Genomic DNA, 21,268 nt, shown 5'->3' with positions numbered 1-21,268 from the left:
ACACAGTGCACTGGGCAGCATAAATAGCTCCCTCCCAAGATAAACTGACATAGATGTACCAAGCAAAGAATGCTATACGCATTATAAGAAATGCTCTATGAACAGCCACAAAGTCGTAGCCCGAATGGCGACGTCGCCTACTGAGCAATTTACAAAGAATGATTCCGCACTGTAATATGAAACTTACGGTTAGTGTTGGCAAGCGAACAAATGAACAAACCAGGCGGTTTACGCATGCACTGTTGTACGTGTATTCGTTTATTTATAAAATATATTTATCTTGATTCATAAAGAAATATTTAATTATTTATTTATTTATTTATTTATTTAGTCTTGCAGATGTCGTGCCTTCGTCTCCCCCGGGCGGCAAGTTGTCTTTTCGTCGATATTCATTTTCCGCTTTTTTGTGCCTAATTGTTTTCTCCTGTTCAATTTCAATGACAGCTAATTATCCAATGCATTGCTTGGCTTCTTTGCGTGTTGGTCTGTATAGTCGTGATTAACGCAATATAGAGGCCCCCCCCTCCCTGTTTGTCTTATTAGCCTCCTGCCTGCTCGCGTAAGTTAGCAATTTTGCAGCAATGATGTACTTTAAAAGAATAACGTAATATACTTGATGAAAGAAGATAACTCGTGATGATTACGGAAGTGTATATATATATATATATATATATATATATATATATATATATATATATATATATAGAGAGAGAGAGAGAGAGAGAGAGATACGTTGCTTTCTCCGCTGGATTATCCCTTCTTCCTGGTTACAATTATTGTGAACTTCTCCGGAAATGCTGTCTGTTTGGAGGTTATTTGTTGCCTGTCGCTTTCGGTAGTGGCTGAATTTTCAAAAAATGAAACAGATTGATATCAGAGCTCACAAAACTTCAATATTTAACTCATTAGTTGCATTGATTCACGTCATTTTGAGTGCACGCAATCAAAGCTGACATGAAACGGTGCCCAGATGAAAATTCTCAATGCTGAACAGATGAATACTCCCGATAACAGGAAAAAAAAAAGACACGCCGCGCCTTACCAAGAAATCAGAGCCATTAGCTTTTCTTCTCTAGCTTATTCATGTGCGTCGTTCTACTTCCGAGCACCCACGAGGCTTCCGCATGCACGACCTGCCTCGTAAATTACGCTCGTCGTGTTTCATTGTACTTGGAACGGGAGCTCGACGAACTCAGGCGTTTGCAGTAGATCGCTGTGTATTCGCACTTGGCACCTGTATCGCACGTGATGGAGATGGCAAACGTGACTTATTGAGCAACGGCAGTTTCGGGTCGGCCTTTTTCCCTTGTCAACCGCTTCATACGAGCCGCCAGAAGGAAGAAAAGCTCGATCTAGAAGTAGCGCCCCTACAGTGCAAAAATAGGAACAATTGTACTTGGATAGCCGCCATTTTCTGACAACCCGCTTATCCTTCGCGATGTTTCAAACAAATCCTACACGTTTGTGTGTTCTACGGGATAGACCAGCATAACTTTAGGCCAGCGTACCAGTTTTGAAGGCTGTGTGCCGAAAAATACGTGATAGCATCGGAGAAGTCGTTTGGGACGAAGACATGCTGAATGTCTACCTTTTTACAGCCTTCGGCTGCGTCTTTCAAAAGGTAAGATGGGAAGTTTTCATTGAACATCCCCCCACCCCCTTCCGCTAAAAAAAATTGATCGTCTCCATACCAAATCCAGACGTGGCCAATATCACAAACTGCTGCCTACAGGTATTGAGATATGCTGCACATGCAGCTTTAGGAAACTATATTCTTCAATCAGGTGCATGGAGCTTCCGAGGTAAAAATTTGAGGCAAGTATATTAGACGTAAATATGAATCTTACTAGGAATGCGAAATCTTCCTATAGTGTTCTTGAATTTGTATGTGTACACGTACATGACACACCACAAAACTGAACAGCAACGTCCATACATTCTCAATCTACTAGCCTAAAGTTTAACTCAGAAAAGCGAGGTGCCCTGTGTATGTTTATGTCCGTTCTAACTGAAGTTTCGTGCAAACGAATTGTTCTTCCTTGAGACTAAGACGTTGGTATTAGTAGAAAGTGCTGCTGCCCAGTACGAATGAACCTCTTGCCGCCTAATTACCATGTGACTGAGATGGAAGTGTTAGACGCCTATTTATATCTATTCATGCAATCAATTTCACCGCGTTTGATTTATGGTAATCTGTACAAGATGAATGAGTTTCATGAAAGCGCCTATTGAATATTTATTACCTCTTTAAATTTTGAAAGCTTTTCTTGAAGCGTTTTCAACGTTAAGTGGCGGCAGCCAATAAATTAAAAGTTTGGTCGTCTTTCAAAACGTAAATGTACGCTCCGATCTAATTAGCCCTTACTTAATAAGTAACTAAAGTATACACGTATAAAGTTGTCAGAGCCGTCTGCAGTCGCTATAGCACGTCGAGTTGGGAAGATTGTATTCCATGGCCGTTAGATTCCGAGGAGTTTTGCACGACGAATAATCGCCAAATAAAATCTGTGCTGCGCTGGCTGGTAAACTGAAACGTCTACTTTCGTGAAACGTATGACCGGCTAATTGGCTGTAATGATGCAAATGTAGAAATGAGCTTAAGAACAAATAAAGCAAGCCTTTGAGCATTTTTGATTTGCAAATCGTGGCGTTATGCAGGCAAGCATGTGAAGCACAGATCACGCTGCTGAATCACATTCTATGCTAACATGATAACACAGAAGATATCCTCAGATAGCATCCTGAAATAGGCGATGGGATGACTTGCCATTCTAGTTTCGAGAAAATTATCAACTGTGGCAGGATCTATGACCCCAGAACGTCGATTGTTCAAGCCCGGATTATGCGTGTGCATAAAAGCACAGCAGAGTTTACCATTCAAGCGGTACGCAAGATGTCCATGGAACAGCGAATGCTTAATAGTTTACGATAAAAAAGAAAACATCATGAGTATTGTCTATTTGCGATTCCCTTTATGACCTCAGTTCATTTTATACCGAAATGTTTGTGTCATCACTCGCAAATATAGAACTTTGTATTGACGCAAAATTGGAAGCAGTGTGCCAATAACTGCCCCTTACTTGGCAGTTATTGGAATCATTGATGAATGGTCCGCAAAACTTTCTTCGCATTCACCTACACCAGTTAAACAAAAGTGTATTGCGTCGTTATAAATGGTGAACTACGATTGAAGAATTTGGCCATGTGTACAAGTGTCACCGAAAAGTATAAAGTTTTCATGACGACCATCCGTCGTAACATGAATACTTGCCCAGGGGCGCATGAAAAGAATGACAACCTTTACCGTGCAAAGAGCGCAATATCACGCTCTTTGTGATGAACAGATGGTTCAGAGCGCTGCCATACTTGCGAACTAATTTCAAGCGGCTGAACGCCATGGTTGTGGGTCTTTCCCAGAGTTGCGGTGCGTCAGAAACCGTAGCCAATAACTAAACTCTGGTAAATATTCACCTTGACTCATGCGAGTATTTCTTTCGTTCTGTACGCTAAAGAAGTTCCATTTGGTTGTTGAAAGCTTCAGTTATATTATTACTATTATAACCCAGAAATGCTCTATAATAAAAGCGGAACAATAAATAGACTATACACAACATTAGGCGCGAAAAAATAAAAATATTCAAATGCCACGTAGCTGGGCAAACCCAAGGCAATGTTTCATATATATATATATAGTGGGCACCACGCTTTTTCTGTCAAGAGTTGATAGCGCTGAAGCCCCCAAACTAATTTATGATATCCTCCAAACTGTGCTTACGCATATAACATGCACAAGACAAGGAAGCATACGTATATTTGTGTTACGGCAGCGCAATTTTTCATTTTACCCTTGGGCGACGGCTGCAATGTGCGCAAGTCCTAGCTTTGGGGACATAATTCATAGCTAGGGGTCTTGTCAGAAACTATGACTTTGATATGAATAGTAATACTGCTGAAACTGTCATCGCAATTCGTGACAGCATGTCATTGCTTCTGTCACTGATGCGGGCCAAATTCGAACCCTGTTCACATCACCCCAAGATGTCGCTGCTCTCGAGATGGCTTACCCTGCATCTGCGTCCTGGTCTGGTTTAGAACTTTTGGGCTTTTGCAAGACGTTGGCAACGTGGAGGATTCAGTTCTTAGTTCTGAATCTTCGCCAGGCGTACGACCGGGAAGTCAGGCAGGCTTAGGATGTTCGACCTCTTGAAGATCCTGTGCCAGTCGGACATTGCCTGTTCAGCCACACCCACGCTCGGTACACCATTACGCAAGATTTAACTCGCCGGTTGAGGTGCGGTAACGTATCTGCAACACGCCGGGCACTTGTGTCACCGACTTTGCAGAGGATACTCATCATGGTGGCAGAGTGGGAATCGGCACCCTGATCCGCGACATTACAGCTAGGGATGTAATCAGAGAAGGACGATGAAGGCACGTGAAGTGGCGCCGTCATAAAACGAAAACCAAACGGATTAGGGGCGAGGACCATGGCGGCTCGAAGGCGGTCTAGGACTGCGGGTTGGCCAGCACTGCGGGGCCGCATCGTCCCCCACGCTATGCATGTTAGTAAGTTAGCAAAAAATTTTGCTTGTGCATAAGACACTGCGTGCTACGTACCACACATATTCCTTTTAATTGGCATCCGTTAAACTGATGAATGAGTCTCTTTCTCTGCAGGTGCTTTCAGACTCAATAAATGCACCAGGTGAGCAACATTCCGAATGAATTTCATTTAAGCGTTGTATACATAAAATTGTGCTGAGCATTTATGAATGAGGGCAGTAAAATTTGGCTACCTAAAATGCCTCTGCTTGGAAACAATATACAAGCGTATATCAAAATGGTGCCAATCACTTTCTCATTAACAAGTTTTAGATCAGTAAAATTAATACTTAAGCACCAGAGGTATAAGAAGTAGGTGCTTACAAATCGCCTATGCCGTTATAATGTTCTCGAGCTGTATTTACACATTGATCATTTTCAACTTGTTTGATATTCTTGGGTACAAATATTTCGTCACACTGTCAATTATTAGTGGTGCAGAATGAAGCCAAGCTCGAAAGTTGCTTAGTGCAGGTGTGTCGGTGCACAAAAATGAAAACTGTCAATATCTTATGATAGTAAACACAGCTGAACTAAACGTTTTTCCTTTGTCCGAAAAAAATGTGATAGCTGAAATGAAAGCAGACCTAACATACTTCAAGCTGAAAGGTATTATGACATTGAAACTTCTTGCTAGCAGTTGCTCAATGTCGTGGCCTTCGCATGCGTTAAGTAAGCATTACGTGAAGTGGAATAGGCACTACCAATAAATGTAGTACAAACGTACGTTTATGTACTTATCGCACTACATTCAGCAGTTATGGTTTGCTGCATTGGATATGCAAACTTTTAAAAGACAAACATTTAAATATGTTTTCGAGAGAAGCAGCTCAAAACCTGGCGCACTTCTACAGTACAGCTGGGGGCTTCTATATAGCTGTTTTTATGGCAATAAGAGAGGCAGGATTCAATCCACTCCACAATGTACGTGAATGTTACATCTTTGTGTATTTGTAACACATAAAGAATTTTAGAATATAGCAACCTACCTACCATACCTCGAAATTCCACGAACTTGGGGTCCTTGAAGGCCAGCGTAAAATGTTGGGAAGCCATTGTTATTCTGGTACGTTTTCTCTATAATAGGCCTCAGGAAAATAAAATCCGACTTTTCGCAAAGAAAGCTTGCCTGTAGCGCTAGAATTCGCGCAATCGTAAACGAATACTTCTCTAGAGGACACAATGAACATGTCTGTCGTTGACTGTTCTACTACAGCGCTTGTGGAAACGCTTTGCTATCACAAACTATTGAAGCAAACTGTATGAATCATACACAATTGAGACGTACCTGAGCCACTGAAAACCCGGTATCGTCCAACTTGGCTATGTCACGTGATTCTCACCAGTTTCTTTACTAAACGCACACATCACAATCAGGACACATCTGACAAACTTGCAGACCAGTCGGACCTACACATAACAAAATTAAGAAAAAAAGAGCGAAAGAACAGCGCATACATAAGATGATGAAGGGAGAGCAGATTGTAATTCAGTAATTTAAAAGAAAAGCAATACAGCCAGTGCGCGGGAACCATACTGCCACACATGCAAGAGTGAAAAGATTGCTGCCGAGCACGTGGCCACACGCACATGCTCAGTGCTGATGGAAGTCATTCAACGAGAGCCCCTGAGCAGGAACAACTACAAAAAAAAATAACAAGCGTGCATTTCACGAGATAGATCTGTCTATAAGATCTTGGGTGACTTCACCAGGCAAATAAACAAGTGCACTTATTGTTATCTATGATATGAATTAATACAGAATTAGAGGATTCTACGTGCCAAAACAACTTTCCGATTATGAGGCACGCCGTATTGGAGGACTCCGGAAGTTTCGACCACCTGGGGTTTTTTAACGTGCACCTGAATCTAAGTACCCGGGTGTTTCCGCATTCCGCCTATGATTTTAATTGAAGACAGGATAAGATGTAGCGCCCCTTTCCGTGTCCTTCATAATTTTCTCTGCTCTCTAAATATTGCGGGTAAAATTCTGTACTAACTCAGCTGTTCATGGAGAAAACCAAGGTAGTAGCTCAATTCACGCGTGAAAGCTTAGAAAGCACGAAAAGACGAGAAGCCTTTACAACCTAGAAAACAGCTCAAAATTTCTAGCTTGTTAAAATGTTTTTTTATTAAGGAAAATATTGTGGACAACAGAATAAAGACCTATGTTTTGACCTTCAGAAAACTTGTAATCTGTGCGAAGATCATCCGAGATTCGATAACTACGATTTCTGCATATCTTATTTTTTTTTTTGTCGCCACATTGGTAATAGGCTGCGGCATTGGACACCCATTGAGCCGAATCGTCAACGGGAGGGCAATATCCAAGTTTCAATTACCTTGGATCGTACGTAAGCATAACCTTAACCCTCTTGTATAAGCCTTTGAAATATACTCAGTGAAGCCGGCATAACTTTTCCAAGTTGAAATATAGGTTTATCTTATTGCTATTATTTAAGCACGAGACATACATCTACCCGATGACCATACTTACTTTTCGTTGAAGTGTGAAAATACCGCAAGAGTAATGACAGTCAAAATTTTTTTAAAATATGTTGCAGAAATGTTTTGCCACCTGGCAGCACACTGGAAGTAAGCTTCAACACAGGCAACCTATGGCTTCGCATGAAGCTAGCTCCTAAAGAAAATTCTCGTCCCATTAGGCATAGGGGGAAATTGCATTTGCTCTCCAATAACTATGCGGCACTATTGCAGGTCAGCATCTTGCATCAATATTTATCCTTTGACCCTTCTTTCAAATAAAAGAAAATCATGCGCCACAAGCATTTTTTTTCCTCAGTTCCTATTCTAATTCAATGAGGGACGTTTCGTGCTTAGAATTCAGTGTTGCAGAGTGGCATTTAACAGGAAACAGCATGTTAAAAACCGAAAGTCATCAACAAAACAATAATCGGGCATTTTTTTTGCTTCTTCAACGTTTCTGCCTACTGACATTATACATACGGTGTACCACACTACAGACGCACAATAGACTTATATAACTAAATTCAAATGCAGACGCAATTATTGTGGTGGTCTCAATACGGGGCCTCGTTAGATAGTGGCCCCGGTAAAAATGGCCATGTGCCAATCTTTGAGTGCGAAAAAAAAAGGAAGCAGCGAGCCCGATATAGAAGAACTCTCCGCACAGTGAGCTCTCATAACCAGTTGTGTCAATTTAGCTCATTCAACTTCAAGCTTCGTCAATCAATAACAGAACAGTTATTATCAGTTAACATCTTAAAGACAAGAAAGAAGACAACAGCACTTTTATTTTCCCTATTGTTGTAGAGTTTATATTTTGCACCTGCAGTATATTGTAGCAGTGTATTGCAGCAGTGTATTGTATTGAAGTAGTGTAGGAAACATTTCAATCACAATGACGAGTATATTATGGTAGATCATATTTACCATGCTTCAGAAAATGGCCACTTGAAACTGCTATGCTTAACAGCTTTTCTTTTCCAGACCAGACAAACATGAGCAAACGCCGGATGCTCATGAGATGCTTGTTTTAACGGCAGGTTCTGCGTTCGCTTTCTGCCACTCCGTCATAATGTCATATTTTTGTCTACTTCAAGGTATATATACAGATTGCAAACAAGTGGTCAGCAAAGAACTTCACAGAATCGATGTGTGGTGGAAGCATCATCTCTCCAAGTTTCGTTCTCACGGCAGCCCACTGCATCAACACGTAGTGAGTACACGTTATTTGTCCTATAACACGGGCTCCCATCACGAGTGGTTCCAGTGGAAATTATAGGTCGGGTTTACCTCGTTAAGTGAGGCGCATAGGTCAGGTCACTAACGAAGCAGAATGTGATCACCACAAAATTTCGCTCTATGTCACACGTTCGCCCTATGGCAAAGGGAGTTTTTCTTTTCATCTTTTGGGTATTGATGTTCAGTGGTCTTACTTGAAGGCAGAAAGAAATACTCTCGACACCAGATTGCGTGGAATATGAATACAATATTTTTTATCATGGAAGCTTGCCATAGCTTCTGAAAATAGCAATACTTAGTGGCACTATATATTACATAACCACGCGTTACTTATAATTATCTTTGTTATCTTTGCTGTAGACTCTGTACGCGCATGGACTTTAAACACCATCAAACTTTTGGCAAGATTGGAACGGGTGTTGCAAAATTTGCGCTGTGCGGTAGCGCAGAACACTCCGTCACAAGTTTGCAGCTACGTTGCCTCATGGTCGGCGTCAATTTGTTTCTTTTAATCAGTCCTAATGTCAAAAGCGTGGTAGTTTGGGCGAGTTAATATGTCTTGACAATTTTAGGCTTGTAGCGCATCTCAGAAAGAGCAAAAAGGAAGGTAGAAAGAGTAATGGTTCATTATACCCCTTCCACTTTCCTTTTTGCTCTTTCTGAGCTACGCTACAAGCCTAAAAAACTGTCCTAATGTGATCTTGCAACAATTTGTCATTATAGGGCATATTTTAGCAGCGCTTCTAAGGCCCTAAAGTGGCAACAGGAAAGAAAACATGCTGGAAACCAGACTGACCAACGGGCAAGGCACCGAGGCCTGTGTGCGCCTAGATGGTGGAGGGGGGCTGGATTTACTGTTCGCTATAGCTGACCAGTCTTATATGCGAACACCCCCTGGCATCCTCAGGCCTCTTTGATACTCCCGCTGCCCTTTTGGTGCCTTGGAAATGCCACACCGCAAGCTTCATTCCAATCTCAGGTGCATTCCTTAGGCCTCTGTTTACCGGTTGCACCGGTACCTTTGGCCCCCTAGAGCAGCTAGTAATCATAAATATTGCCAATTCATCCATGCGTTTCTTGAAATTTGCAGTAGAACACCGTCAAACTTTCCATAGGAAATAATAGCGTTTGGGGATTTGACATTTACGACATCTCCTGCGAGCTGTAGGACTCCGGCTAGAATGTTTTTTTCTTCCTCCATGAACCACATATAAAACATTTATTACAGAACCCATTTCTCGATGACTGTCGACGGTAACGCGATTAGCATTTGAAAGATTCAACGGCATTGCGATTTCCTGAAGATACTTTTGACTTCTGTAGGGGTGAACTTCACTTACATGGTTTATACCGACATACGCTGGTGTTGCGCCACATTGCTACGGCCCTCAGTTCCCATGATTGGCCATGAACATGGCGGCATGCCGAGAACTGTATGATAAGGACACATAGACGATGCCTAAATTTGAGAATGGTGTAACTACACAGCCTGACGATGACATGACCACAAAGGGACCACGTCGAGTTCTCGACAACAGCGCCCCGACAAGAGGACAATAGGATTACGACGGTGGTTTGAAGACCACCACAGGACGAAACTGAAATGACCACTGTGGTATGACACCGGATGCATTATAACTACTGTCTTACGACAATAACATGAAATTGCTGCACGCTCACGATTGAATGACGACAGCATGATTACAATAGAATGATGAAAAATGATGTTGATGCACCGATTTAGGAGGTGTGATGATTGCAGCATGACCACAATGAAACGACGTTACTGGTGTGTTGACGGTGGTAAAAAGAAAGCATGATGACCGTGGCATGACGACAATCGTATGGACAACTTTGTCAAGATGGTAGCCAAGTTATAACGACGACTATGAGACGACGACAATGCCTTCACAATGGCGGTATGATGATGAAGGCATCGCCACGAGTGTACAACGACGATGTGTACAACGACGACATCGCAATAACAATAGTATGAAGACACTAGAATAACGACCACAGTATGACGACAATTGCGTCACGACCAGTATATCCCGAAGTCTGTATGACGAGAATAGTGCGACTGCAAAGACGTCGCGAGAGTCGGATGACAAAGCTGCAGTGAAGTCGAAGGCACAACCATAATATCACGACCGTGATGCATAATGACAAGAGTATTAGAACGGCTCCATGATAGCGGCTATCTGATGACGACACAATAACGATGATGTCATGACAATAGAGGCTTAGTCACTATATAATGACAAAGAATGAATCACTAGGACGACTTGTTGAGAGTCGAATGCTCAAGCTATAGTGAAGTCCAAAGAACGACTACAATGTCATCATGATGGCGGTGTGAGAAATGCATGACGACAGTAAGACTATGATGGCGTGACGACAACGGCATGACTAAAATCGGATGCCAAAGCAGAAATGACGTCACCGAAACGACCACTGCGGGTTCATGACCAAGGGAACGTGCACAGTGTTCCAAACTAGTGAAGGTTTTCGGCCACTAAATGTCGGCGTAAGTGGTTTAACGACAGCTTCACGAGAGTCAGACGACGAATCTTGAATGACACGAATGGAACGAACACGAAGGCATCAACAGGACGTATAGCTACATAGTGCCCCGAGGTGATAGATAACTTGGGCCACTGATTCGGCAGAATAATCTAGATAGATAGATAGATAGATAGATAGATAGATAGATAGATAGATAGATAGATAGATAGATAGATAGATAGATAGATAGATAGATAGATAGATAGATAGATAGATAGATAGATAGATAGATAGATAGATAGATAGATAGATAGATAGATAGATAGATAGATTCAAATCGCCTGAATTAGGCAAAAAATGCTAATCACGATAAAATTTAGACCGTCCAATGCCATTGATCAGGCGGCACGCAATGGCCCTTGCACAGGTAGTCTGCACGTATGCATACCGGGTACTTCAGTGAATTCTAAAAAGAAAGTGCCTCTACGCATCGTTCATTTTATGTAAGTAATGAACGCATTTAAAAGGGAGACTTTTACCGGGAAATGAATGTGTTAAAGCTTTCTGAGGCACATAGCTCCTACCTACGTTTTAGCAGAACAGCTTATGCGTTATTAAATAAACATTATTTGAATTATCAGCTTATACCGAATTACTGCAGCGTAAATAATGCGATATAGGAATTAAATCGAGTGGTTTCTCGAGATACATTTCCATAGAAGGAATTTTCTAAGTAATAGCAGTCTTGATATGAGCGTCGTTAGGATAGGAGAAATCTTTTTTCACTTACTTTTTAATATTTCACGTTTCTGTTTGGCACTGAAGCTAAAAAAATACTGGAACACCAATCCATGGTAGTCCTGGAGCAAGCGTTTTCCCGGGAGGACGTGGATTTGCTGGGACTTTGCGCCAAGTGCAGGGGGGAAATCCTTCGCATTACCATAGATTATCATCAAAGATGGTTCGTGCGCTATATTTTTTTCGTCTTTGTAGAACAGCACATTCTCACTGACACATACCCAGTGACCCAACTTGGCATTGTAGACGTTCACTGAATACGAGCACAGACCGAGAGGCACATATCCAGTCTTTCAAACATATCCAGCGCTTTTACCACCCAGTGCTCCGAGTTCCCGTTAGCGTTAGCTACCCAGCCCCGCGTCTACAGGGACCCATGTCACAGGGAAAGGTGTTCGTTGAAGAGTGACACATTTGTACCCACTGACGCATACTCAGCCACCTAACTTGTTTCGACGGTTGGCCTCGAACCCTGTTCTCTCAGCACTGCAGCTTGATGCGCTACCCATTCGACCATTCATTCAGGCAGTAACCCGTGAACATGAGATAGACAGTTCGAACACTGGCCCATTGAAAGCTAGGGACCCAGGTCGGCGGCAAAGTGATTAGGTGCCTACAAACATACAAAGCCCCTTGAAAAGGCGTGAAGAGCGATCATGATGTCAACGGATTAAAATGCAGCATGAAACAGTACCGAGAGTGAAGCATTTAGTGAACATAATGGGGTCAGGACGCGCATAGAGGGAGAAGCCTTTTGCTACAGAGAAGTGTAGTTGGTAACGGAAGCAGCCAAGTGGGGACAAAATGTACGGGTGGTTGAATTTTCAGGGTTTCGATTATGAATGGAACATTACACGCTATTTGTATTCTTGTGCTAAATAGTACTAGAGGCATTTCAGAATATTCGCAACTTCCCACATATTTCACAACAAATAGCTGTTAGTCTTCAAGGTGAAAAACGAATTCTATTATCAAGCGTTGCGAATACAGGTTCTTAAATGTCGCAAGGATGTCACAGAGCAATACACTGATCTTCTACCTGACTAATTTGTCTCGTTGAGTTGCTCAGCCTGATAAACAATGGCAAAAGCTTTCGAAGGAATGCAGAAACAAAAGGCATAATGCAAGCTTTGTTGTTTCTCGACTGAAGCCTGCATGACAAACGTGATTGTTGCTCGAGGACTGTCATAAAAATTTTTGTAAGTCTATGTATGTTGTAGATTTATCACAGACGCTACAATCAAGGCCTTTCTTGGAGAGGAATCGCTTTCATGTATTAACGGCATGCAAGTCTATCAGTGGATTTTTCGCTTTCTTTTTCTTAAACTACTTAGGTTTTGGTAACCTACTTAACATTTTAGGAAAGGTAGTCCTTCAGCAGTATTTCATTCTTAGAGAGCTTGTTTGCAACCAGGCTGTAAAGATGCTAAGAGGCTGTTCTTATTGGTCATTAAAACCAACAATAGCTATCAAGAATCACAATAAGTAATCTTGCGAAGAAAAACGACGCTCTGTCTCTGATAATTGGATGCATTTTAAGGTTATATTCAGGGCAGGCATGGTACGTATGTATATCGACATGAATATTCATGCTGAATATATAATACACGTGTCTTCAATTATGCAATACCCGAGTCGATGTTTATACTTACGATTCATATGCAATTAGTAGTAGGAAAATATATTTCTATTCGCGCATCTCAAGAAGCAAATGATAAAATGTGACTAAAGGTGAGAAAGACTAAACCGCAACATCACCATCATCCTTACATCATCCTTGAGCGAGGAGCCTCTGCTTAGACTGAAGTGAAGTCATTTGAGTAAACACGCTATTGTTAGGAAGTGAGGTCTTCTTAATCTGCCGCTGTTTGTTTCTGTGTTAAAATTATGTTTTTTCATCAAAGACCTGTAAGGTATTGCTACATATGCGTAGTTTCCACCAATTCGATTATGAACATCTGTTTCTCTAGGCCTTCCCCCAATCTCATGTATTCGGTGCTCTTTATGTCTATGACACTGTCATGAGGAAATGCAAAAGGGACTAGGAAGTCTCTACACAATATTTCTGACAGGCTGTCAAACCCAAATATATATGAGACCCATAGCGTAGGTCAACAACAAGAATTAAAAGTGATGGGTGTACTTGGTTGCACTTTGCCACAGCAGTAGAAATATGCCCTAGGGTAATGCCACATTGCCTTTTCATTTTATTATAGCGGCATGCATGGTGTTGCTCTAACTCTTAGACTTCTTTGAAAAACCTACTATTAGAGTCAATAAATTTTCATGGTGTTGTTTCCTTATTTGCTCTATTGCAGCGGGAAACTGCCATTCTGGACCAGAATCTACTACAACACCACGGAGATGTCGAAAGGCCCAAATGTCATTGTGGATAAGATAATAATCCACCCAGAATTCACTTGGGATACATTGGCCAACGATATCGCCCTTCTTAAGGTAAGGGGTATGTAGTTCTTGCTCACATAAGTGCTTGAACGAAATTCGAAAATTTAGTGAACGATGTTTGTTTCATATGATCGAGACCTACGGCAAAAGGCTCGTAATCTTAACAGGTAATAGTGAATGTAAGACATCTTTGGATATCATTTTACCGCCAGCAGGCAAAGAAATGAGGGAGGCGTAGAGACCACGAAACATGAACAATTTTTTCCTTGTAGTTTCATTCATTTAGCACTGTCAAAACTTTACCAGGAATGGCATTGCTTTGCATTATGTATATATGTATGTATTTGGCGAGAAGAAACTACAATATATAGCGTCGTGGTGTCTGCATCTTTTTTTCGTGCTTGCCTACTAGCGCTGAAATATCATCCAACTTCGCGTACCGACCCACCCAATAGTCAGTAGTGCTAAAAGGATTACCAATCTTGTATTTGATATCCCCAAGGGTCAATATCAGTTATCACTTATCATCTCATTTCAGTTTCACTGATTCCAGTTATGAACTGATTTACACACAAGCACTTTTCTCATCATTTATGCGAAAAAGGGAGACGACGACGAAGTGTCTTTTGATACAGCACTGCACCTTCTAGCTCCGGTTTATTTCTGTGAGAACGTAAGTTCCTCCGCTGGTCCTCGCTCCCTGCTCGGTCGTAATGGAAGTGGACGACCCCGTACGTGTGCCGGTGGCCGCGGCGTCAGCGGCGGCCGCCTCCAGGAAGCGCATCGGTCAGCAGAGTGACAGCGACAGCGAGGATACCCATGTCTACTCTCTCAGCAGTGAGGACACTTCCAATGACGACTTCCAGCTTGTGCAGAGCCGCAGAGCGAAGAGAAGAAACACCCGGACGTCCTCATCGTCAAGCACGCAAACAGTGAGGCAGACGCAGAGGCCGGACGCCAATACCATCATATTTGTGCCCCTGCTTCCCACCGTCAACCTGAAGCTTCTTAACAGGCAATCTGTGTCGATGTCACTGAAAGCCCTGGTGCCAAATGAAATATCGGACATTCGAGTGAACAGCCAAAAAAATCTACTGGGGGTTGATGTCCAGCATGCGGCTGCTTTGACCACTCTACGCAGCGTAACGGACCTCGATGGCATTCAGGTGCGCTCTTACATCCCTCTGGGATCTGACGTAGTCACTGGCGTTATCTACGATGTAGACGTCGCCATCCTTAATAACGACTTGCCGATTCTTATCAAGCCAGCCACTGATGAGGTCATTGTTGACGTTAACCGCCTAGGCAGTTCACGCTGCGTGAAAATAGCATTCAAGGGTAAACATATACCCTCGCATGTTAAAGTGGGACACTTTAGACATGCAGTGCGCGCTTTCATTGCAAAACCTCTTCAGTGCCGCAAATGCATGAAAGTGGGACACGTGAGAAGCGTCTACAAAAATCAGGCAGCATGCTCCCGCTGCGGCGAGCCCCACGCTGCAGATAAATGTGGCGCAACTGTAATGAAGTGTTCAAACTGCGCAGGATCACATGAAGCTTCATCGAAGAAATCCCCACACATTAGAAAGAAATGGTAATCTTGAAAGAGATGGTCAGATATCATTCATCTCATCGCGAGGCCACCGATAAAATCAGGAAGCGACGTTCGCATCACCGGCGCTCCTCTGGGAAGGCTGTTCTCTCTGCGACGCGCATGGCGCTTCTTACAACACCACCTCCTCCTCTGCCGCCCAAGCCGGACACTGTGAAAATAACCGCGAAGAAGAAGGCCACTGAAAAGATCAGATCTGCAGAAGCTTGACCGGCTGTACCAAAACGACAGAATTCACCAACAGAATCACAGTAAACTTTCGCTGGACAACCCCCGACGTCTACTGTCGGCGATTTGTGCGACCAAGACAGGCAGGTGGCTGATATGCTGCAATCACTAATTAATACAATGCGCATCATACTGAACAAGCTGAAACAGCAGCTCGAATTGCTCTGCAAATACTGGATGCACTAAATCCAGTGCTTGCTAGCATCGTTTAAGGATCATGGCTCGACCAATAGTCCCCTTCCGCACTGAAGTTAAAAGTGCGCCGATCTTCCAGTGTAATGCCAGGGGTCTAAGGGCCCGTATAGCAGACTTTCGCCGATTCATTTTTACAAATCGCTTCCGCATACTGGTCATTTGCGAACCAAATACATCAACTCCACTCAGACTTCCCCGTTACGAATCTTTCGACTCGTCCACATGTGGTGCGAGCACGAAAGTAATCATCTACATCCGCACGGACTTAACGCACGGGCTGCCATGGTGCACCTCAACAGCAACAACAATTGCCGTCGCGGGAGACCATATAATCCAGACACATGTAGCTGTCGACTGTCTCAGAGCCCACATTCGCCATCTGTCAAGGATACCCGACCATCAAGGAATCCGCTAGTGACCTCGCCCGAGATCTGATCAACCGAACGGTGGTGGATGCGGAGTCGGCCTCTTCCAGGGAACGGATGTACTCCTTCAGCGAGCTGACCGACGTATATTGCGCCGAACGCTAGCTATATCCTCCCTTGCCCAACCACCATCAATCTCTGGAGAATCAGCACTAAATATTATGGCGCTGCCTTCAGAAGGGCAACCCCTCTTCCCCACTATCTCCTCTCACGCATCCACTGGGAGCGCACATGCCCTCCTGTACCAAATACACCCACCTCCCCTACGATACCCTTATCGACATTCTCCTTGATTGCGCACCGGACCTCTCACTGCGGGGCTTGCAGCTCCTTACCACCTACGCTACGCTCGACGAAGCCAGTCAGGCGGAATGTCACCGCTGACCACGCTGCCCACGTCATGGAACTCTGTCACCTCAATTACCGTGTAGTGCAGTGAAGTAGCGCAAAGACCCAGGGACCTGTGGGCCCGAAATCCCTTGGTTGAATAAAGTTGTTCTCTCTCTCTCTCTCTCTCTCTCCGACGATACCGGTAATTTACTCGTGTACAAGGACTGATCAACCACTGGTGATATAAAAACTTACCAGCCATTTGAAGAAGTGAAGATCCGTGATGTCACTCATGAATCATTGCGGCTCCCCTACATTGCTGCTACATCATCCTGTGTGGACTCCCAGCCGTCTGGTACCGAAGACGGCTGGCCTCAGAAGCCCCAGAAACTGTTCATAAAGCAATTGATTTAAAATGTACCATGCAGTGTACCATGAGAACAGTGTGGATCAGTGAGCAGACTGGGATAGCCGATATTCTACTTCTCATTAAGAGAAAAATATGGAGATGGACACGCAGTGTAACGCGTAAGGCGTTATCAATGGCTCAGTAGTTACAGAATGGGGCCATGGAAAGGAAAACGCAGTGCAGCAAAATCAGTGGGTTCATGAAATTATAAAATATAAGTGCGCAATTTGCAATCGCCCAGCACAAGACAGAGAAAATCGCTGGGTGGGGCTTTCGTGCTGCAGTGACATCAAAATAGACTGCTGCTATAGCTGCTGCTGATGATGATGATGCAGTTGATATTAGATTATTATCTGTTGGTAACATACAAATTGTGAAAACTCAAAGTGAACTGAAGCATTATAGCGCATAGCCAGAACACTTAGCTATGATATCGAAAGGCAGCACAGTTGTCAGATAGCTGGCTGAGTGCTCTCAGGCCGCTCTGATCCCCGCTGTAACGTTAGAGTAGCAGCTTTCTCCTGAACCTTTCCAATAGTCATCTAATTATCACCGCGCTCAATATGAGTGATGTAAATAAGCACTATCTTAGTATGTAATAAAAGATACATAATAAAGTACTAAAACATGTATTATTTTGTGCAGGTGTAACACAGGTTTCTTGTTTTTTCCCTGCCTACTCAGCTTAGATATGCGCTCGAGTTCGACCAATATGTGGTGCCAGTATGTCTTCCACGTCAACAGCTGTCGCTAACCAATAGAGAAGCAGTCGTTTCAGGCTGGGGAAGGGTGTCTGAACGTAAGTCCGTTTACTCTATTTACGTCCTAGTTAGTTTACGATCTGATGCCCTATTGCTGCGTTACTAATATTTATAAATTTCCAACATCCGTGCGCAACCTTGAAGCCATTATCGCACAGGGGACAGTTCGAGAAATATATGTTAAATTGCTCACAGAAAGAAGCAATGAATATGTAAAGTGAAGTGACATCAAGGTGCGATAAGTTAACGTTTTCATACGTAACAGAAAATATAAACAAATTAAGACAGTAACGCATTCTCACAAACGCGGGGGGGGGGGATGAATCGTGATTACAGAACATCGAAACAGAATCTTCCTGCAACAAATCCGCCTGTCACCATTTGTGGAAAGAAGGAATTGGTAAAACGGTTCATAGTGCAACTGTATTCGCGCACCTTCCTTGAGCGGTCGAGTCGACTGAAGACATTACTTGGCTCGGGCATGTAATTCCCTCTTTCAATGCCTGTTTTATCATGCAAGATGCGCTGATACATTATGCCACTGCAACGCCAGATTTTCCGTATATTTTATAACCACTTACATATGCTCTAACTGTCCATGTTTATAAGCCTTATCATCATTGATGGGAAGCGTTGAAGTGCACTTCTGTGCACTACTTAAAGTAAAGTCTCGTAGTATCAACCGGACCATATAATTGTTCTCAACTAACATCATGAGCTTTACGGACGAGAACATTTTATCGCTACGCTGAGCTTTGACGCTCTTAAATTCACATATCTCTTTCTTTTTGCAGACGGCGACCCATCCGAACACCTCCTCTATATAAATAGACTCATCCTTCCTTATGATATGTGCAAGTCGGGATTCATCACAGCAGAACAAGCTGAAGCATTCAACGATTCGATGATTCTTTGTACATCCGCGGAAGGCAAAGACAGCTGTCAGGTTAGTGCTTCGTAATATGTGTTAACTTCCACTCCCGCACGTGCTGTGGATACATTGTCGAAGTACCATCACCTGAGTACCCAGTGCACCAAGTTTGAGTAATGTAAGAGACTGTGCAAATAGCCACGAAACTCGCAAAATTTCTCCATGAGTAAGGATCAACGAGTACAATATTCACAACTGGCCACCTATTGCACGGTTATTTTTTTCCACGAACCGGAACACACAAAGAAGTAATAGTTGGAATAATACCTTGATATAACGCTAAGCAATATGCTGTAAGATAAATTATTCGCGATGACTATTTTGATAAGTATTTGAATATTGACAAAAAGCTGTATTTTTCTTCTTTTTTACTCTTTATTTTCTTTGACGCATAGAGTGCTAAAATCTTTCTTAGGGACTAAATCCCGAACCGGTCGTTTCTATGAGGCCTGTAATAGGGAATCCACTTTCAGGTTTAGTTAAGTATATCACTATCATGTAGGTACTGTATGAACGCATGGTGCCACGGCATTTGGCTGAAACCTGGGCCGTTTTGAATGTGTGCGATGTGTTTGTTCGACACCCGACTTGATAAAGCGAAATGGGTCTAAATTACATACTCTGAAAAAAGTTTTCACCGTTTGGGGCGTAACTTCTCCCACAACAATGATCGTCATCTGTCTTGCCCGCATTTCATTTTTTTAACGCGACGAGCCCGGTACTTCCACGTCACGAATGGCATGCGCGTTATCAGCGTGACCTAACCTTTTCGACAGGAAAGTAGAGATCGCAGTAATTAGAAGAAAGGGAAGGCAAGTGAGGCAGATGACAGGTAGTGTTGTCGGACAAATACACTCTTTAAAAGGTGCAACTGCTTTGAAAGTGTAGGGAGAGATCTAGAAAGGGTGAATTAAACATTCAGGTGATGGTATGGGGGCAGAAATCAGCAAAGCATTGTATCGCCCTAGATCAAATAAAAGAGAAATGCGCTTGGGTGAAGCTCCGCCAAATTTACGAGTACCCACGCTGTTCTTGTACTCGCATCGGCAATGTATGCCCACTTCTGAGCCCCTCCGCCCGCAGTACCACTTTTAACACTTTGGGCTCCGTATTTCAATAAGTCTGTTATGAAATGGACCTGCTCCAATATACCGCTAGATATATACATCCGGTTTAATTTTTTTTCACCTCGCAGGGTGATTCAGGTGGTCCATTGACCGTATGGTCAAAGCTGGGCAAGACAGTCCAGGTTGGGCTTGTTTCTTTTGGCACCGGCTGTGCGCGTGGTGACAAGCCAAGCCTGTACACACGCGTTTCAACCTACGTACCTTGGATCAAGGAGGAGCTTGCCCGGGATGAAAAACACCACAGTGAAGGTGAACGTATCGACTGGACAGTGCATCGGACGATAATTCCATTAATAAGCACGAATACATAGTTGAGCGTTGCATACACACGCTCCGCCAATTACTGGGTGAAGGAATACGTTATTCATCGTTTGCTAAGTGTAAAATGCAGCATCGTGCATGTATTCAGTTCTCGCAATTTGTGGCATTATAACGCGAATGAATCCTAAGGAATGGTACGCGACAACTTTGTGCTAGAACGAGCAATAATAATAATGAGGACGGAATCGGATCCGTCGCAATTTAGAGGCCATTTAATGGCGTGATTGATATCAAAATTGAGGAGGTGTTGTGTTCATTGTAGTTATCTGAAGCAATGGTTCGTGTTTGAGTCCATCGAGTACATCAAGTGATGTTTCTTAAGCGAAGTCACCTAGTAGGCGTTAAGCTCATCCGGCAGTGGTGGTGAGGGGGGGGGGGGCACTTTGCTTGTGGTCATTTAGGCAATAGTTCACATTACGCGCCAAAACCGTCATGCGCTAAGAATACACAGAAAGAAACGCTCATTTTCACCATGCAGTACATTATGGTACAACAAATCTATTCACCATGAAACTAATAACAACGGATGAATCAGCCGAGTAGCACGGAATACATTCTCTTTTGTTGCTGAGTGATTTCCACCAGGTTCCTTTACAAAGCAGTAGTTTTGATTTATTATACAGAATTGCTGCCATACTCTGCACAGCCTGTAGAGTTTGTATGCAGTTGGGTTGCCACCATCTCTTACAGTTAGTTAAGCATCTGTCCCAGACTGATCCCTCAGGACCTAAATAAAGTTCCTCATTACATACTGCAGAAGCAGAGACTTGTGTACGTCGCATACATAGAATGCCACTGAGACCGGAAGGCGGTTCCTCGTTCTGTGCTCAATCACGTTAATTGTAGCTTTGGACGCTAAAGAAAAACCTCGAATAAAGGTATATTAGGTGTA

At 43.1% G+C, this 21,268-nt stretch overlaps 1 protein-coding gene across 2 annotated transcripts; it reads left to right on the top strand.

Annotated features, from left to right (window-relative positions):
- The first annotated feature begins 1,261 nt into the window (after positions 1-1,261).
- On the top strand, positions 1,262-21,268 carry LOC135907616 (trypsin-1-like). 2 transcript variants are annotated; one of them, XM_065439294.2, is made up of 8 exons: positions 1,264-1,621; positions 4,678-4,705; positions 6,879-6,952; positions 8,187-8,302; positions 13,950-14,088; positions 17,921-18,035; positions 18,792-18,943; positions 20,124-21,268. In XM_065439294.2, exons 1-8 carry the CDS (start codon positions 1,574-1,576, stop codon positions 20,364-20,366), a joined length of 915 nt encoding a protein of 304 aa, XP_065295366.1. In that variant the 5' UTR covers positions 1,264-1,573; the 3' UTR covers positions 20,367-21,268. The 2 variants fall into 2 exon arrangements, with proteins under 2 accessions (XP_065295367.1, XP_065295366.1); XM_065439295.2 differs by lacking the exons at positions 4,678-4,705; positions 6,879-6,952 and having other exon boundaries at positions 1,262-1,621.

Source organism: Dermacentor albipictus, chromosome 10, assembly GCF_038994185.2.
Source record: "Dermacentor albipictus isolate Rhodes 1998 colony chromosome 10, USDA_Dalb.pri_finalv2, whole genome shotgun sequence".
In the NCBI taxonomy this organism is placed as follows: domain Eukaryota; kingdom Metazoa; phylum Arthropoda; class Arachnida; order Ixodida; family Ixodidae; genus Dermacentor; species Dermacentor albipictus.
The sequence above is the reverse complement of the archived record's forward strand: the minus strand, read 5'-3'. Positions and strand labels throughout refer to the sequence as shown.

Bases quoted from the DNA above. Each gene is read 5' to 3' on its own strand.
- LOC135907616 (XM_065439294.2), top strand. From the start codon at position 1,574: ATGCTGAATGTCTACCTTTTTACAGCCTTCGGCTGCGTCTTTCAAAAG. The intron at 14,089-17,920 runs GTAAGGGGTATG...CTGCCTACTCAG, and splicing joins ACGATATCGCCCTTCTTAAG to CTTAGATATGCGCTCGAGTT. The intron at 18,944-20,123 runs GTTAGTGCTTCG...TTCACCTCGCAG, and splicing joins AAGGCAAAGACAGCTGTCAG to GGTGATTCAGGTGGTCCATT.